Source organism: Erpetoichthys calabaricus, chromosome 15 (assembly GCF_900747795.2).
Source record: "Erpetoichthys calabaricus chromosome 15, fErpCal1.3, whole genome shotgun sequence".
NCBI lineage: Eukaryota > Metazoa > Chordata > Cladistia > Polypteriformes > Polypteridae > Erpetoichthys > Erpetoichthys calabaricus.
Window position 1 is genome coordinate 84,210,719 of NC_041408.2, and position 16,784 is coordinate 84,227,502.

Here is a 16,784-nt window from a genome sequence, read left to right on the forward strand (position 1 = left end):
GGAGTGTCCCTCAGAACACTGGGTGGCAGAGGCCCCATTATGGACACCTGCAGGGCAGGATGAGTGTTGTGGTCCCATTGGCAAGCCCTGTCACATTCTGTGGGAGCTGCCAGGGAACTGTCAGAAAGTAATAATACGGGGACCGACCACTATAGTCCTATCTGAGCTTACTAGTGGCAACTGAATTAGCACTAAGATCTATCTATCTATCTATCTATCTATCTATCTATCTATCTATCTATCTATCTATCTATCTATCTATCTATCTATGTATAAATTAATATTCTATCTATCTATAAATTAATATTCTATCTATCTATCTATCTATCTATCTATCTATCTATCTATCTATCTATCTATCTATCTATCTATCTATCTATCATATAGTGCCTTTCATATCTATCTATCTATCTATCTATCTATCTATCTATCTATCTATCTATCTATCTATCTATCTATCTATCTATCTATCTATCTATTAATATTCTATCTATCTATCTTCAAATTAATAATCTATCTATGTATAAATTAATATTCTATCTATCTATAAATTAATATTCTATCTATCTATCTATCTATCTATCTATCTATCTATCTATCTATCTATCTATCTATCTATCTATCTATCTATCTATCTTCAAATTAATAATCTATCTATCTATAAATTAATACTCTATCTATCTATCTACCTATCTATCTATTTATAAATTAATATTCTATCTATCTATCTATCTATCTATAAATTAATATTCTGTCTATCTATCTTCAAATTAATAATCTATCTATCTATCTATAAATTAATACTCTATCTATCTATAAATTAATATTCTATCTATCTATCTATCTATCTATCTATCTATCTATCTATCTATCTATCTATAAATTAATATTCTATCTATCTATCTATCTATCTATCTATCTATCTATCTATCTATCTATCTATCTATCTATCTATCTATCTATCTATCTAATCCTGCCTGCTATATTAAATTAAAATAGCCAATTGGTTGCACGTGTATGTCACTTCATTTATTCAACATTTGTCACACTGTTGCCTTATGCCCTGTGGTAGCTGGGATGGGCTTTAGTACCCCCTGCCACCCTGGTCTGGATTAAATGAGTTAGAAAATAACATGGTATGACTTTTGTAAAAGCATTTTTGTTTGCGATGCACCATCTGTTGGAATGAAGAATTCAATGCACTGCCAAATATAAATAAGTATCATAAGAACAAACAACATAAAAAGACACACATACATTTCTGGCTTGGATAGCAACATTTATTTCTACTCACTGCAGCATGTATATTTATAACATTGGCTTCACTTTTCAGTTTTTACTATTAATTGTCTTCTTTCTGTGCAGCTCCTTAAATTATTAAATATCACACCTACATTTTGTGGTTTGTTTCAGTTATAAAGTCAAAGTAAGGAAGGAAGGCAGGCATTCAGTTCCAAAAAAAAAAACAAACAAACTTCATTTTCCATATTTGGACTTTTTGAGACCCTAATACCAGAGCAGCTTTATACTGATCAGGCTCATTAATCATCAGAATTCGACTGCCAAGGGAAGAAGAATTTCACATTTAACAGAAGGCATGTAACCATTAATTCAGACAGCTACTGAAGAGCTGTCTGTGCAGCTCAATACTTTTCTAATTTTCTTACTGCTATCAATTAATTGATCAATTCTGCCTCCACTTCCTATTGACATAGAAGGCAAGGTCAAGTTGGCATCTTGGCCGGGATGTATGGCGTTTCCTTACGCTGCCAAGAGGCCATTATAACGTAAGGACGGCGGGACATGGCCTCCTAGAGGCATATGCTGTGTTCCACTTCATGCGGACCCACACACTGCTGTTGTTCAAAGTGTGCATTACAAGTTGATTAAAACTTGAATTATCTAACAAACAGCTAAGAAATGTTCATTCAGCATAATGTGGGGGACAGGACAGGTACTGTGTGCTGTGGAGAGGGGTGAACTGGTGCTGAACTGGGAATGACGGGAAAGCATTGGTGTTGCCAGACGCTAGGGGCTGCTGTTGCCCCTTTCAACCCAACAGACAGACACTCTGAACACAGGGTCAAATCACCAACAAGTGTTTTTATTACTTTTCTTCTTGTTGTAGAGCCCTGAAGCACCTCCGCCACCATACACAGGCAATATATCAATAATAAATGCGACTCTGATCAATAACCAAACAATATATTCTCCTCCACACACCCCAGCAAGCTCTGTCCTACTCCTCCTGACTCCGGCTCACTTGCTGAGTCTCCAACAGTCCTTTATATGGTGTCTGACCTGGAAGTGCTTTGGTTCTTCCGGGCTGACTGAAAACTCAACTTCTCCATCTGACCCAGAAGTACTTCGGAGCTTCTGGGCTATGGAAAAAGTATGAGTCCCAAGGTCCCCCTGCAGCGTCTCCTGACGGTACCCACAGTACCCAGCAGGGCTGAGAAGGTGAACTCCAGATCCCATGGTGCCCTGCGGGAATCCGGGGCACCGCTATGCTGCAGGGAAATCGCCATCTAGCGTCTTGGGGGAGGGCAGTGTCCCACAGTAGCTGCCTTCCCCCATTCTTCCCCGCTTTGGGCATCCCACCATCTGCCACAGTGTGTATCAGAAACATGTTCTTATTAATGTGCAGAGTAGGAGGAGCATAACGGGGGAGTAGTGGTGGTCTTATGTTATAATGAATTGTTCACTTATTGGAAAATTATTCTTATTAATGTGCGGAATAGGAGGAGTGTAAGGGGGGAGTGGTGGTGGTCTGATGTAGGCCTCATCTGTTTATTCCGGAATTTGGCTTTTGTCATTGATTGTTTATATTGATATGTTGATATTTTCTATTTTATTGTTCAAAATAAAGGTTATTTAAATATCTATCCACAATAATATACTGTATATTTTCATTATACACTATATTGTGTGTTCCATATGTACAGTATCTATCTACTGATAAGGACTACGTCCCACAGGATTATTATGAGCACAAAAATGCCCAGAGATGAGAATGCAGTGCAGATGAGCAAACAGAAAGTAACAAACACCACCTACCACGTCTGATTTTCAACTAACTTTGCAGCTGATTCACAAAAAGAACTGAAATTGTATCCTCCGAAAGACACTGATCATTGGCAACACACAATATTTAAGATTTTAGGTCACTGGCTTAACCTCCAGGTTGACCCATTGTCCAATCGAGAAGTGCAGAACACTGAAAAGGTGCTAAAACCGATGGACAGGAATGGAGTACATGACGCACCGATTGCAGTCGGGTTATGTGACACGTCAATGCCAATAAGTGAACAAAATCAAGAAATAACCAAGAAATTAAAAATTTGCAAATTCACTATTTCCCGAAAACGAATTAAATATTACAGAAATCTGAAAACAAACACATCAATTTCTGCAATAATTTAACAATCAGCAATAGCAGAAAATACAACCAGGAGACATTTAACTCTCTGAAGAACATTAAAAAATGACATCATCACTTATTATAAGATTATGTTATCATTTAGAAAGAGGGGTTTCCGAAATATCCCCAAATAAGACATATTTGCATATTTTTAATATTATGTCTTATTTCATACAAGTAGAATAATCTAGAAACAAATTAATCAATTTCCATAATAATTTAACAAATACCATTAGCAGAAAAAAAACTACAAGAATTTGACATTCTTAAGCATATAGTGCCTTTTGATTCCATTCTATCTATCTATCTATCTATCTATCTATCTATCTATCTATCTATCTATCTATCTATTATATAGTGCATTTTCTATCTATCTATCTATCTATCTATCTATCTATCTATCTATCTATCTATCTATCTATCTATCTATCATGCCTTTCATATCTATCCATCTATGTATTATATAGTGCCTTTTCTATCTATCTATCTATCTATCTATCTATCTATCTATCTATCTATCTATCTATCTATCTATCTATCTATCTATCTATCTATCTATCTATCGTGCCTTTCATATCTATCTATCTATGTATTATATAGTGCCTTTTCTATCTATCTATCTATCTATCTATCTATCTATCTATCTATCTATCTATGTATTATATAGTGCCTTTTCTATCTATCTATCTATCTATCTATCTATCTATCTATCTATCTATCTATCATGCCTTTCATATCTATCTATCTATGTATTATATAGTGCCTTTTCTATCTATCTATCTATCTATCTATCTATCTATCTATCTATCTATCTATCTATCTATCTATCTATCTATCTATCTATCTATCTATTTATCGTGCCTTTCATATCTATCTATCTATGTATTATATAGTGCCTTTTCTATCTATCTATCTATCTATCTATCTATCTATCTATCTATCTATCTATCTATCTATCTATCTATCTATCTATCTATCTATCTATCTATATATAATGCTTTTCATATCTATCTATCTATGTATTATATAGTGCCTTTTCTATCTATCTATCTATCTATCTATCTATCTATCTATCTATCTATCTATCTATCTATCTATCTATCTATCTATCTATCTATAGTGCCTTTCATATCTATCTATCTATGTATTATACAGTGCCTTTTATATCTATCTATCATTCTATCTCTCTATCTATCTATCTATCTATCTATCTATCTATCTATCTATCTATCTATCTATCTATCTATCTATCCTGCCTACTTTACTAAAATTAATATTCTATCTATCTATCTATCTATCTATCTATCTATCTATCTATCTATCTATCTATCTATCTATCTATCTATCTATCTATCTATCTATCTGGTGTTTCAACTGGGAATAACAAGACAGTAATGGTGGGCATCAACATCATGTAGTTATTATTGTGCGGAGTAGGAGGAGTGTAAAGGGGGAGTAAAGGTGGTCTTTGTAGTATAATAATTATTACCTATTCAATTTCTTATTAATGTGTGGAGTAGGAGGAGTGTTAAGGAGAGTAGTTGGGGTCGGATGTATGGCTCTCTTGTTTATTATGACGTTTGGTTTTTTATGTAAATTGAATGTGTATATTGTTTTGTTAATGTTTTTGTCACTGTTTACAATAAAGGTCATTTTTAAAATTAAAAATTATCTATCTATCTATCTATCTATCTATCTATCTATCTATCTATCTATCTATCTATCTATCTATCTATCTATCTATCTATCTATCTATCCTGCCTACTATAATAAAATTAATTTTCTATCTATCTATCTATCTATCTATCTATCTATCTATCTATCTATCTATCTATCTATCTATCTATACTAAAATTAATATTATATCTATCTATCCTGCCTACTATACTAAAATTAAAATTCTATCTATCTATCTATCTATCTATCTATCTATCTATCTATCTATCTATCTATCTATCTATCTATCTATCTATCTATAGTGCCTTTCATATCTATCTATCTATGTATTATACAGTGCCTTTTATATCTATCTATCATTCTATCTCTCTATCTATCTATCTATCTATCTATCTTGCCTACTATACTAAAATTAATATTCTATCTATCTATCTATCTATCTATCTATCTATCTATCTATCTATCTATCTATCTATCTATCTATCTATCCTAAAATTAATATTCTATCTATCTATCCTGCCTACTATACTAAAATTAAAATTCTATCTATCTATCTATCTATCTATCTATCTATCTATCTATCTATCTATCTATCTATCTATCTATCTATCTATCTATCTATCTATCTATCTATCATATAGTGCCTTTCAATTTCTATCTATCTATCTATCTATCTATCTATCTATCTATCTATCTATCTATCTATCTATCTATCTATCTATCTATCTATCTATCTATCTATCTATCTATCTATCGTTAGGTTAGTATTTAGAAGCAGTTATTTCTGGAAATATCCCCAAATATGACCTATTTGCTTATTTTTTAATATTACGCCTTATTTCATACAAGTAGAATAATCTGGAAACAAACAAAACGTTCACTTGAGAAACGACCCAAAAGCAATGAAGCTGACTTTGCACCTACTGAATGCTGCAAGTATCTGAATTCATTGGTGATGCATCTGGCGTAGCTTGGTTGCTCCCAGTAGGCCAATCCGTGGATGTCCAGGGAGCAGCGTCTACTCGTGTTGCCTGGCAAGCAAAAAGACAAAAAGAAATTGGATCAGAGAGACGAGGAACCTTTTCAAGGCACACGTGATTTAAACCCTTGCATTTTATGGGTAAGAAATGCAACATCTCAGTGTTGAAATTCAATTGCATTTCAGTTCAATAACCGCTTGAACAAAAAGGCTCAAACTGCTGAATTTTGTGACGAATACGACTTTGATGCATTTGAAATTTTCCAACACCTATATATTCAGAATAGTGGTACTGATCTCATGGAAGGTCATTTTCTAACCTACTTTATGAAGAGGTATACACTCCGTCACAGCAGCCTGTGTATGAAAGAGTGGTAACAGAACAAAGACAGAGGCTCGTACAGATCTTATTGACAACTGTAATTTGCATAACAGTGCTGAATTAATCCTGATTGGTTAACCCTGAAACTGCCGCAACTGGCTATAGTCGGTTCCCAATGCAATTTGCCCGCACGCCGGAGCTGATCAGTCCATGCCGTACATTAGTTGAGCCGTCACAGCAACCTGCATGTGAAGGAGTGGAAACAGAGCAAAGACAGAGGCTGGAGCCCATCCCAGCAAGAACGGGATGGCGAACACACACAAGTTTCACAAGAAAAGGTCTGATGTCCGCAAACTCGGATACAAGGTGACCTTCGAACCCCTCCCCCTCGATGTCATGACCCTAGAAGCCACACCCCTGGCATCCGGGACTGCATCGTCACAACCGAATTGGCAAGATTGCAAAACAAAATGACGTTGCAGCAAAATGCTATCACACATGTGCGAATTGGGGGCAGCCAACGGGAAAATAGCAATCGAGGGGAACGGATACGGAATGCTTATGCCCGTCTCTCTTATTCTCCAGGAGAAAACAAGACCACTAAATGTACCTTTTGGAACTCAACCACAGTTACACGCATCCACAATAAGCCATCCACTTCCGGCTTCCGAAGATACGACGCCACTGGATGACGTCACTTCCGCCTTTCCTCTGTGTCATCATCTCCAGTCCTTTTCCTCCATTCCAAATGACATTTCCTGTCCGTCTGATATAAAAGTCCCCCTGGTTCACTCAATCAAATGTCTACTGAAGTCTGTTATGTACTTGTCTTACGGTGCAGAAGGACGAATCAAGTGACCTACAGCAGAGGCGGTCTTAGGGGTGTGCGGGGCCTAGGGCTGCCCAACCCCACACGGGGACAGTTACGTCAAACGCTGTTACCGGTATGTGTGGACTGTTTAAATAATGTTAACATAAAACGGATTTTCTCATTACAATATTCAGCTAAATTTTTACAAGATAACACACGGACTTTATCAAAATATAACTGGAGAATATAACTTGACAAATCCGCTCGAATGGGACACTCGGACCTCAAAAGCAGGGACCCCTTAGGCTCGGGGCCTGGGGCGGTCACCCCACTTGCCACCCCCAAACGGCGCTCTTGACCTACAGTATACGGAACGGTGTCCCAAACCTTTATGCGAGTCTTTTGTGTTTTCTGTCTTTCACAATGCTAATAAATCGAACATTTCTCGAAATGCGTTAAGACATCAAATCTGACTTTGGAATGAGAACCCCCCCGAAGAGTTTCGAAACTCCAGAAGAGTCATTCTAGCCAGAAAGGCACAAAACAGTTCTGAAAAATACCAAGTGTGACACTGAGCGTATATTCCTCCTCGAGAAGTGTCTGTTCTGCGTGACGCAGGTGGGCTGTACGAGGTGGCATGGCTTCTGTTGGCAGCATGTGTGTGCGTATCTGATGGAAGACGTCTAGTTTGATGCACAAATCCTAACGTTCCCTCGAGCTAATTTGTTGTACAGTTGTGCTTGAAAGTTTGCGATCCCTTTAGAATTTTCTATATTTCTGCATAAATATGACCTAAAACATCATCAGATTTTCACTCAAGTCCTAAAAGTAGATAAAGAGAAACCAGTTACACAAAGGAGACAAAAATATTATACTTGGTCATTTATTTATGGAGGAAAATGATCAAATATTACATATTTGTGAGTGGTAAAAGTATGTGAACCTTTGCTTTCAGTATGTGACCCCCCTTTGCAGCAATAACTGCAACTAAACATTTCCGGTAACTGTTGATCAGTCCTGCACACCGGCTTGGAGGAATTTGAGCCCGTTCCTCCGTACAGAACAGCTTCAACTCTGGGATGTTGGTGTGTTTCCTCACATTAACTGCTCGCTTCAGGCCCTTCCACAACATTTCGATTGGATTAAGGTCAGGACTTTGACTTGGCCATTCCAAAACATTAACTTTATTCTTCTTTAGCCATTCTTTGGTAGAACGACTTGTGTGCTTAGAGTCGTTGTCTTGCTGCATGACCCACCTTATCTTGAGATTCAGTTCATGGACAGATGTCCTGACATTTTCCTTTAGAATTCTCTGATATAATTCAGAATTCATTGTTCCATCAATGAAGGCAAGCCGTCCTGGCCCAGATGCAGCAAAACAGGCCCAAACCATGATACTACCACCACCATGTTTCACAGATGGGATAAGGTTCTTATGCTGGAATGCAGTGTTTTCCTTTCTCCAAACATAACGCGTTTCATTTAAGCCAAAAAGTTCTATTTTGGTCTCATCTGTCCACAAAACATTCTTCCAGTAGCCTTCTGGTTTGTCCACGTGATCTTTAGCAAACTGCAGACGAGCAGCAATGTTTTTTTTGGAGAGCAGTGGCTTTCTCCTTGCAACCCTGCCATGCACACCATTGTTGTTCAGTGTTCTCCTGATGGTGGACTCATGAACATGAACATTAGCCAATGTGAGAGAGGCCTTCAGTTGCTTAGAACTTACCCTGGGGTCCTTTGTGACCTCACCGACTACTACACGCCTTGTTCTTGGAGTGATCTTTGTTGGTCGACCACTCCTGGGGAGGGTAATAATGGTCTTGAATTTCCTTCATTTGTACACAATCTGTCTGACTGTGGATGGGTGGAATCCAAACTCTTTAGAGATGGTTTTGTAACCTTTTCAAGCCTGATGAGCATCAACAACTCTTTTTGTGAGGTCCTCAGAAATCTCCTTTGTTCGTGCCATGATACACTTCCACAAACATGCGTTGTGAAGAGCAGACTTTGATAGAACCCTGTTCTTTAAATAACACAAGGTGCGCACTCACACCTGATTGTCATCCCATTGATTGAAAACACCGGACTCGAATTTCACCTTCAAACTAACTGCTAATCCTAGAGGTTCACATACTTTTACCACTCACAAATATGTAATATTTGATCATTTTCCTCAATTAATAAATGACCAAGTATAATATTTTTGTCTCATTTGTTTCACTGGTTTCTCTTCATCTACTTTGAGGACTTGAGTGAAAATCTGATGATGTTTTAGGTCATATTTATGCAGAAATATAGAAAATTCTAAAGGGTTCACAAACTTTCAAGCACAACTGTATATTCCATAGTACGGGGTGTTAAGATTAGAGCCAAAACTAACGGGACCCCCTACTTCTCCCAAGGCATTGCACACACTTCCTCCAAGGTATTGTTCTTCCTGGACAAGCATTCGCACCATACTCGCAATAAGAACATTCCTGAAACCCATGACTTAGCGAGGCAGGGGATTGACATCATCTCTAACAACTCGTCATCATGTCAATTACGTCTTTGGAATATTTATTAAGGTAAGTTACCACCACATAATCGTAAAAGGAAAGCACTGAAGAAAAATCTATGCATTGAGGTAAAATGAAATGGCGCAGTCGATCCTTTAGCTGATGGTTTCATTCATTCCACTGATACATCAACAGAACTGGGAACGACCTGAATAACAGTCAACATGCTGCGGTGGTCTTACCTGTGGCGTTTGGTGGACACCTGTTGAATGCTAACTCTCCAGAAGGCGTTCTTCTCCACACCATTGCCATTGTGTAGTCTTCTGAGCAAATTTCATACGGGGCTGTGGAATACAAGCACATCCCTTAATAAGAACAATTTTAACTAGATATGCTAATTGTTTAATTTTTAACCTCGCGTTATTATGATTATATATTTTTAACTAATACATTATTTCACTCACTGTCAAACTGCAGTTGTCGCCCTATACAGTGGATTCAGAAAACATTCAGACCCCTTCATTTGGTAAACACTGTTTTTCATTTGAAGAGGGTCAACTTGCCATGTGTGCCCATCTACACTTAGTAACCCGTCAGGACAAAATGAGAACAAGGTTTCAGAAAAGATTGCAAATTTCATCAAAACCAGACAGTGAAATGTCTCCTACACTGAAGTGTTCAGACCCTTAATTCAGCACTACCTGAAGAAGCCCCTTTGGCTGCAATTCCAGCTTCAAATCTTTTGGGGTGTCACACACGTACTCATGGGAGGCAGCTAAAGGGTTCAAATGAGGGTAATTCCACGCCAGACCAGGGGGTGGCACAGTGTGTTACTCCTTTCTCTCTTTCCACTGCAGACCAGTTTTGGGAAATTCCACCTGACCCTGACGACTTCACTTACGGTGCCAGGGATGACAATGTCACTTACGGCTTAGCTTAAGAGGTGGATGAGCTCTTCTGAAGTGCAGGTGGCAGCTGCATAGTGCTGCTATGTCCTTTTTGTAGTTCGGTCATCCACTTTCTGAACTTGTTTTTCCAGATCTGGTCTGCAGGACGTGGAAACCAGTCTGTGCATCTGAGGAGGTGCCAGTCCATGAGATGGCACATTCATTTACGCACATTGAAGTTGTACATGGATGAAACATGAAATTCAGTCATTGCACTAAGCACTGTCTCTTGTTTTAAAATCTTTACTAGGGCTGAGAGAGTACGCGCAAATCAGCACAACACAAAAAGACAATAGCAGAATCAGTGGAATGATTTAGATAGATAGATATTCATTTTAGTATAGTAGGCAGGATAGATAGATAGATAGATAGATAGATAGATAGATAGATAGATAGATAGATAGATAGATAGATAGATAGATAGATAGATAGATAGATAGATAGATAGTAATTTTAGTATGGTTGGCAGGATAGATAGATAGATAGATAGATAGATAGATAGATAGATAGATAGATAGATAGATAGATAGATAGATAGATAGATAGATAGATAGATAGATAGTAATTTTGGTATAGTAGGCAGGATAGATAGATAGATAGATAGATAGATAGATAGATAGATAGATAGATAGATAGATAGATAGATAGATAGATAGATAGTAATTTTGGTATAGTAGGCAGGATAGATAGATAGATAGATAGATAGATAGATAGATAGATAGATAGATAGATAGATAGATAGATAGATAGATAGATAGATAGATAGATAGATAGATAGTAATTTAAGTATAGTTGGCAGGATAGATAGATATTAATTTTAGGATAGATAGATAGATAGATAGATAGATAGATAGATAGATAGATAGATAGATAGATAGATAGATAGATAGATAGATAGATAGATAGATAGATATTAATTTTAGGATAGTTGGCAGGATAGATAGATATTAATTTTAGTATAGATAGATAGATAGATAGATAGATAGATAGATAGATAGATAGATAGATAGATAGATAGATAGATAGATAGATAGTAATTTTGGTATAGTAGGCAGGATAGATAGATAGATAGATAGATAGATAGATAGATAGATAGATAGATAGATAGATAGATAGATAGATAGATAGATAGATAGATAGATAGTAATTTAAGTATAGTTGGCAGGATAGATAGATATTAATTTTAGGATAGATAGATAGATAGATAGATAGATAGATAGATAGATAGATAGATAGATAGATAGATAGATATTAATTTTAGGATAGTTGGCAGGATAGATAGATATTAATTTTAGTATAGATAGATAGATAGATAGATAGATAGATAGATAGATAGATAGATAGATAGATAGATAGATAGATAGATAGATATTAATTTTAGTACAGTAGGCAGGAAATGTGCCATTAAGATACTATATATTTTTTTAATTCATTGGTGTGGCCACTAGGGGGAGGTCCAGCACCCCAACCCCAGTTTCAACTACATACACAGAATCCCAGGTTCAAATCCTTTACTTTTATTTTCAATAACGTGTACCTTTTACAGGCTTCTTCCTTCCTTCAGTGTCATGGCAGCTCTCTCACAACACACTACAGCCTCCAGTCTCACTCTTTACCCATTTTGTTTCCCTCTCCTTCTCCCAGGGGAGTGTTGTCCAGCTCCTCTTCTGACTCCCAGAGCTTCCAGTGCTTAGTCAATTGCCTCTAGGAATCTCTTCTGGGTCAGATAGTAATAATACGGGGACCACTGTAGTCCTATCTGATAGCTCCCCCTGGCAGCCCCCACAGAACCTGACGGGGCTTGCCAATGGGACCACAACACCCATTCTGCCTTGCAGGTGTCCGTAATGGGGCTGCTGCCACCCAGTGTACTGAGGGACACTCTGCTCATAGCTGGCAGTTGTCACTGTGCTGTCCTTCACTGCTCCTAAGTCCATCCTGGGTGTCGCTCAGTGGTTGTTAGGATGCCAGCGCCCCTATAGCTACTGTAACATCCTTCTACATCCTTCCACTTTGGGGTCCTGGCATCAAAAGGAGATACTGTCACTCCTTCCCTGACCATTTCTTGACACTCTTCTGCTGAACAATTAGAGTCCTCAGTGTTGCAGTGTCACAGAGAAGATGATGTACATCTTTGTTCATAATGGCGCTCAGTTTATTTTAATTCTCTCCTCCACTATGACCTCCAGGGGGTCCAGAGTGTGTCCCACTACTGAGTCTATCCCTTTAAATTAGCTTGTTGATTCAGTGGCCTCTCTTGAAGTGATGTCACCAGCCCAGCACACCACACTGCCATCACAGAGTTGTAGAATATGTGAAGGATGTCACTTGTCACTTTAAAGAAGCACAGCCTCCTGATTTGTCATTTCTTTTATAGTCCTTCTGTGTTCTGAGAGCAGTCCAACCTGCCACTAATGTGGATGTCCCCAAGTACTTGTAAGAGTGGACCACCTCTACATCCACTCCCTCAATAGTGACCAGACATAGATGATCTTTGGTTTGGTGAAAGTCAATCAGCAGTTCTTTGATTTTTCTGATGTTAAGATGCAGACAATTCTCTGTGCACCAAGAAACAAAGATCCCCCCTCCCCACCGATTCCTCTCCTCTGTCTCACTACCCCCCTTATCAATACCCCCCATAAGTGTAGAATCATCTGAGAATTTCTTCAAGTGACGTGACCTGCTGTTATATTTATAGTCAGAGGTGCACAGAGTGAAGAGAAGAGCAGACAGACCCGTTCATCGTGGTGCTCACACAGTCCTTGAGCCTCACAAACGGGGGTCTACCTGACAGATGGTCCATTAGAACACATTTCTTCAGGTTGCTTAACTCCCAGAACCTTCACATGACCTCTCTGATCAGCTTTGTGAAATCTCAGCCAGGGTTATTTCTTTTTCCTGTGAGGACACAGCCCCGTATGAGTGTCCGTGTGTGTGTCACATAATGGCCAGTCAAGCTCTCCAGGGTTGTCTCTCCCTGTCTTGGACCTGATGTGGCCTGGACAGATCTTAACCTCTGAGTTAAAGCAGTCATTGTATAGAATGCCTAGGAAATACATAGAATTCCTGGCATTTTTGGGCAAAGTATGAAATATCCTAATTATTTTAATATTATATACTGTATACTTTCCCTAGGCATTGTTTGTAATACCTAGGCATTACATAGAATGACAAATGCTATTTAGGCAAAATATTAAAAGAGAGACATAAAAAGGCTTTCATTGAAAAGACGTATATGAAAAATAAAGTGATACAAAATAAAGTATAGGACTTTCTTATTGGGCACGGTGGCGCAGTGGGTAGCGCTGCTGCTTCGCAGTTAGGGGACCCGGGTTCGCTTCCCGTGTCCTCCCCACGTGAAGTTTGCATGTTCTCCTCATGTCTGCGTGGGTTTCCTCTCGCAGTCCAAAGACATGCAGGTTAGGCGCATTGGCAATCCTAAATTGTGCTTGGTGTGTGTGTGTGCCCTGCAGTGGGCTGCTGCCCTGCCTGGGGTTTGTTTCCTGCCTTGTGCCCTGTGCTGACTAGGATTGGCTCTGGCAGACCCCTGTGACCCTGTAGTTAGGATATGACGGGTTGGATAATGGGTGGATGGATGGACTTTCTGGGCGGCACGGTGGCGCAGTGGTAGCACTGCTGCCTCGCAGTTAGGAGACCCGGGTTCGCTTCCCGGGTCCTCCCTGTGTGCATTTTGCATGTTCTCCCCGTGTCTGCGTGTGTTTCCTCCGGGCGCTCCGGTTTCCTCCCACAGTCCAAAGACATGTAGGTTAGTTGGATTGGCGATTCTAAATTGGCCCTAGTGTGTGCTTGGTGTGTGGGTGTGTTTGTGTGTGTGTCCTGCGGTGGGTTGGCACCCTGCCTGGGATTGGTTCCTGCCTTGTGCCCTGTGTTGGCTGGGATTGGCTCCCAGCAGACCCCCGTGACCCTGTGTTCGGATTCAGCAGGTTGGAAAATGGATGGATGGACTTTCTTATTGAGGGCGGCATAGTGCCGCAGTGGTAGCACTACTGCCTTGCAGTAAGGAGACCAGGGTTCGCTTCCCGGGTTCTCCCTGCATGGAGTTTGCATGTTCTCCTCCCACAGTCCAAAGACATGCAGGTTGGGTGCATTGGCAACCCTAAATGTGTACTGTGTGTGTGTGCCCTGCGGTGGGCTGGCACCCTGCCCAGGGATTTCTTCCTGCCTTGCGCCCTGTGCTGACTGGAATTGGCTCCAGCAGATCCCCCTGACCCTGTGTTAGGATATAGCGGGTTGGAGACTGACTGACTGACTTTCTTATTGAGGAAAACATCTACTATATAAAAGCGGTCGGGATTGTCCTTCCGTCCAGTGAATGCTACGCAGGCGCGGAGTTTCTCGCACGCGCCGTCCATTTTGCAATGCACGATGGGATTTGTAGTTTCGTTTTTCCAGGTAAAAGATGATTTTCTACTCCAGACTGTGCGATATACACTATCTACTAGATAAAAGCGGTCGGGATTGTCCTTCCATCCCGTGAGTGCAAAGCGTAGCGGTATTCCGCTTATCACAGAATTACTACTTGCGGTACGAAGCGACACGATGTGAGCAGAGTTCTGGTGCTCCCATCGTTCCCTTGCTTTGGTGCGCCATGCGCTGGAAAAATAGACAAAATTATGTCTCTTGAAATATTTAATGTTGATGGAGTACAAATGCCTCACCGCGTAGTAAATATCAGGGGAGATGGTGCTTGCTTATTCTCATCTATAACTTATTTAGCGCATGAAACTCCGTCTTTAGCGGTACAGATTCGGGCTGACATTGTATGACTTTGGATAGGCACTCGGGGATAAAAAAACGTAGGTTTTAGGGAGATGTTATGAATGGGCACTTTGATGTTCTCATTCCCTACACTTACATGCCTGATGTACACATGGTGCGCACACAAATTGAGAATAAAAGTCGGTCACCTTAAAAGGCGGGTGAGCCTAGTGAGAAAATAAAATATGAACCTACTTGTTGCAACAAGGAAGGAAAAAAAATCATTTTAAATTGCACTTAATTATCATGACGAGTAACGGTCTTTTATTTGGGTGAAAGTCCTCCGTGGCCAATGGCCAAATGAGCGTCATGAAGTACAGTACGTTAAATAAGTCAGAGTCCGTGATGTAGAACTGGATAGCATTAACGCCTTCTTTAACGGGATAAATCAGTTTACTTTTGTTTTCCACTAACATCACATCATAGCGATTCAGCAGCCAATAGTCCCGTGGTTTCTTCTTAGTAGTCATCCTGGCCTTTTTCACATCGCTCACTAACTTCTGGTAAGTAGTTTCGGTTAGGAAAACACAGCATCGGCTCGCACTTTTAGACAGTTCATCGTAGAATCGTCGTTGCCTGTCAACTTGCCATGATTCCTTCTCGGACACTACACGTTGCCCTTCCATTTTCATACAGCACAATATGGGCTAGAGTCTTTGCTGAACAAATTCAAAGTAGCGTATTTCGGCACTTCCGAACAAAGACTGACATGCAAATGTGGAATTCTCCGTCTGAGGCGAGTGTCGAAAGTCACGTGACATTAGAAACGTCATTAGCGGGACTATTGTATACGTTGCCGGTTTGTCTTTTGGCACTGCATACAATGCCTAGGAAATGGGTGAAATATTAATCGTTTAATACTCTAACGTCCATTTTTCGGCCTTCTATATATTGCCAAGGCATTCTATACAATGCCTGCTTTTCGTACATTAGCCGGTAACGCATACATAAATAGAAATGCAAAACTCATGGAGTCCAACGACTTTAAAGGCACAAATTCTAAAAGCTTCTCTGTTCTCACTAGAGGGCAGTATTTTCTATAGAATCACCTTTCTTTGTTTTGCTGGAATACTCTGAAAAAAAAAAAAAACGAAATTTCCATACAAAAAGAAAAGAAAACTGGCTGTCAGATACGTTTTCCTCTTCTTTCATATTTAAACGTCACCACCATCTCCTTGCTTTTTGATCGCAGGACGCCAGGGAAATGGCGTTCTTTTACGGCCATTCAGATTTGTCTTTTTTTTTTCTTCCCACTCACTAATATATCTAAGCTTGTTTAAAAAAATGTATGTGTATGAGCAAGTGAGAAAAAAAAAAAACCCGTAAAATAAAGGAACATTCTTGGTGTAG

The 16,784-nt window shown here is 39.2% G+C and overlaps 1 protein-coding gene across 4 annotated transcripts in view; it reads right to left on the bottom strand.

Annotated features, from left to right (window-relative positions):
- The window catches only part of adgrb3 (adhesion G protein-coupled receptor B3), an 872,307-nt gene that overhangs the window by 430,890 nt on the left and 424,633 nt on the right, over positions 1 to 16,784 (bottom strand). For all 4 annotated transcript variants that reach the window (XM_051919125.1, XM_051919127.1, XM_051919124.1 and 1 more), the window contains 2 exons: positions 9,951 to 10,052; positions 6,023 to 6,129 (listed from right to left, as the gene is read on the bottom strand). In XM_051919125.1, the coding sequence (XP_051775085.1) occupies positions 6,023 to 6,129; positions 9,951 to 10,052 (209 nt within the window). The remainder of the gene's footprint in view (positions 1 to 6,022; positions 6,130 to 9,950; positions 10,053 to 16,784) is intronic.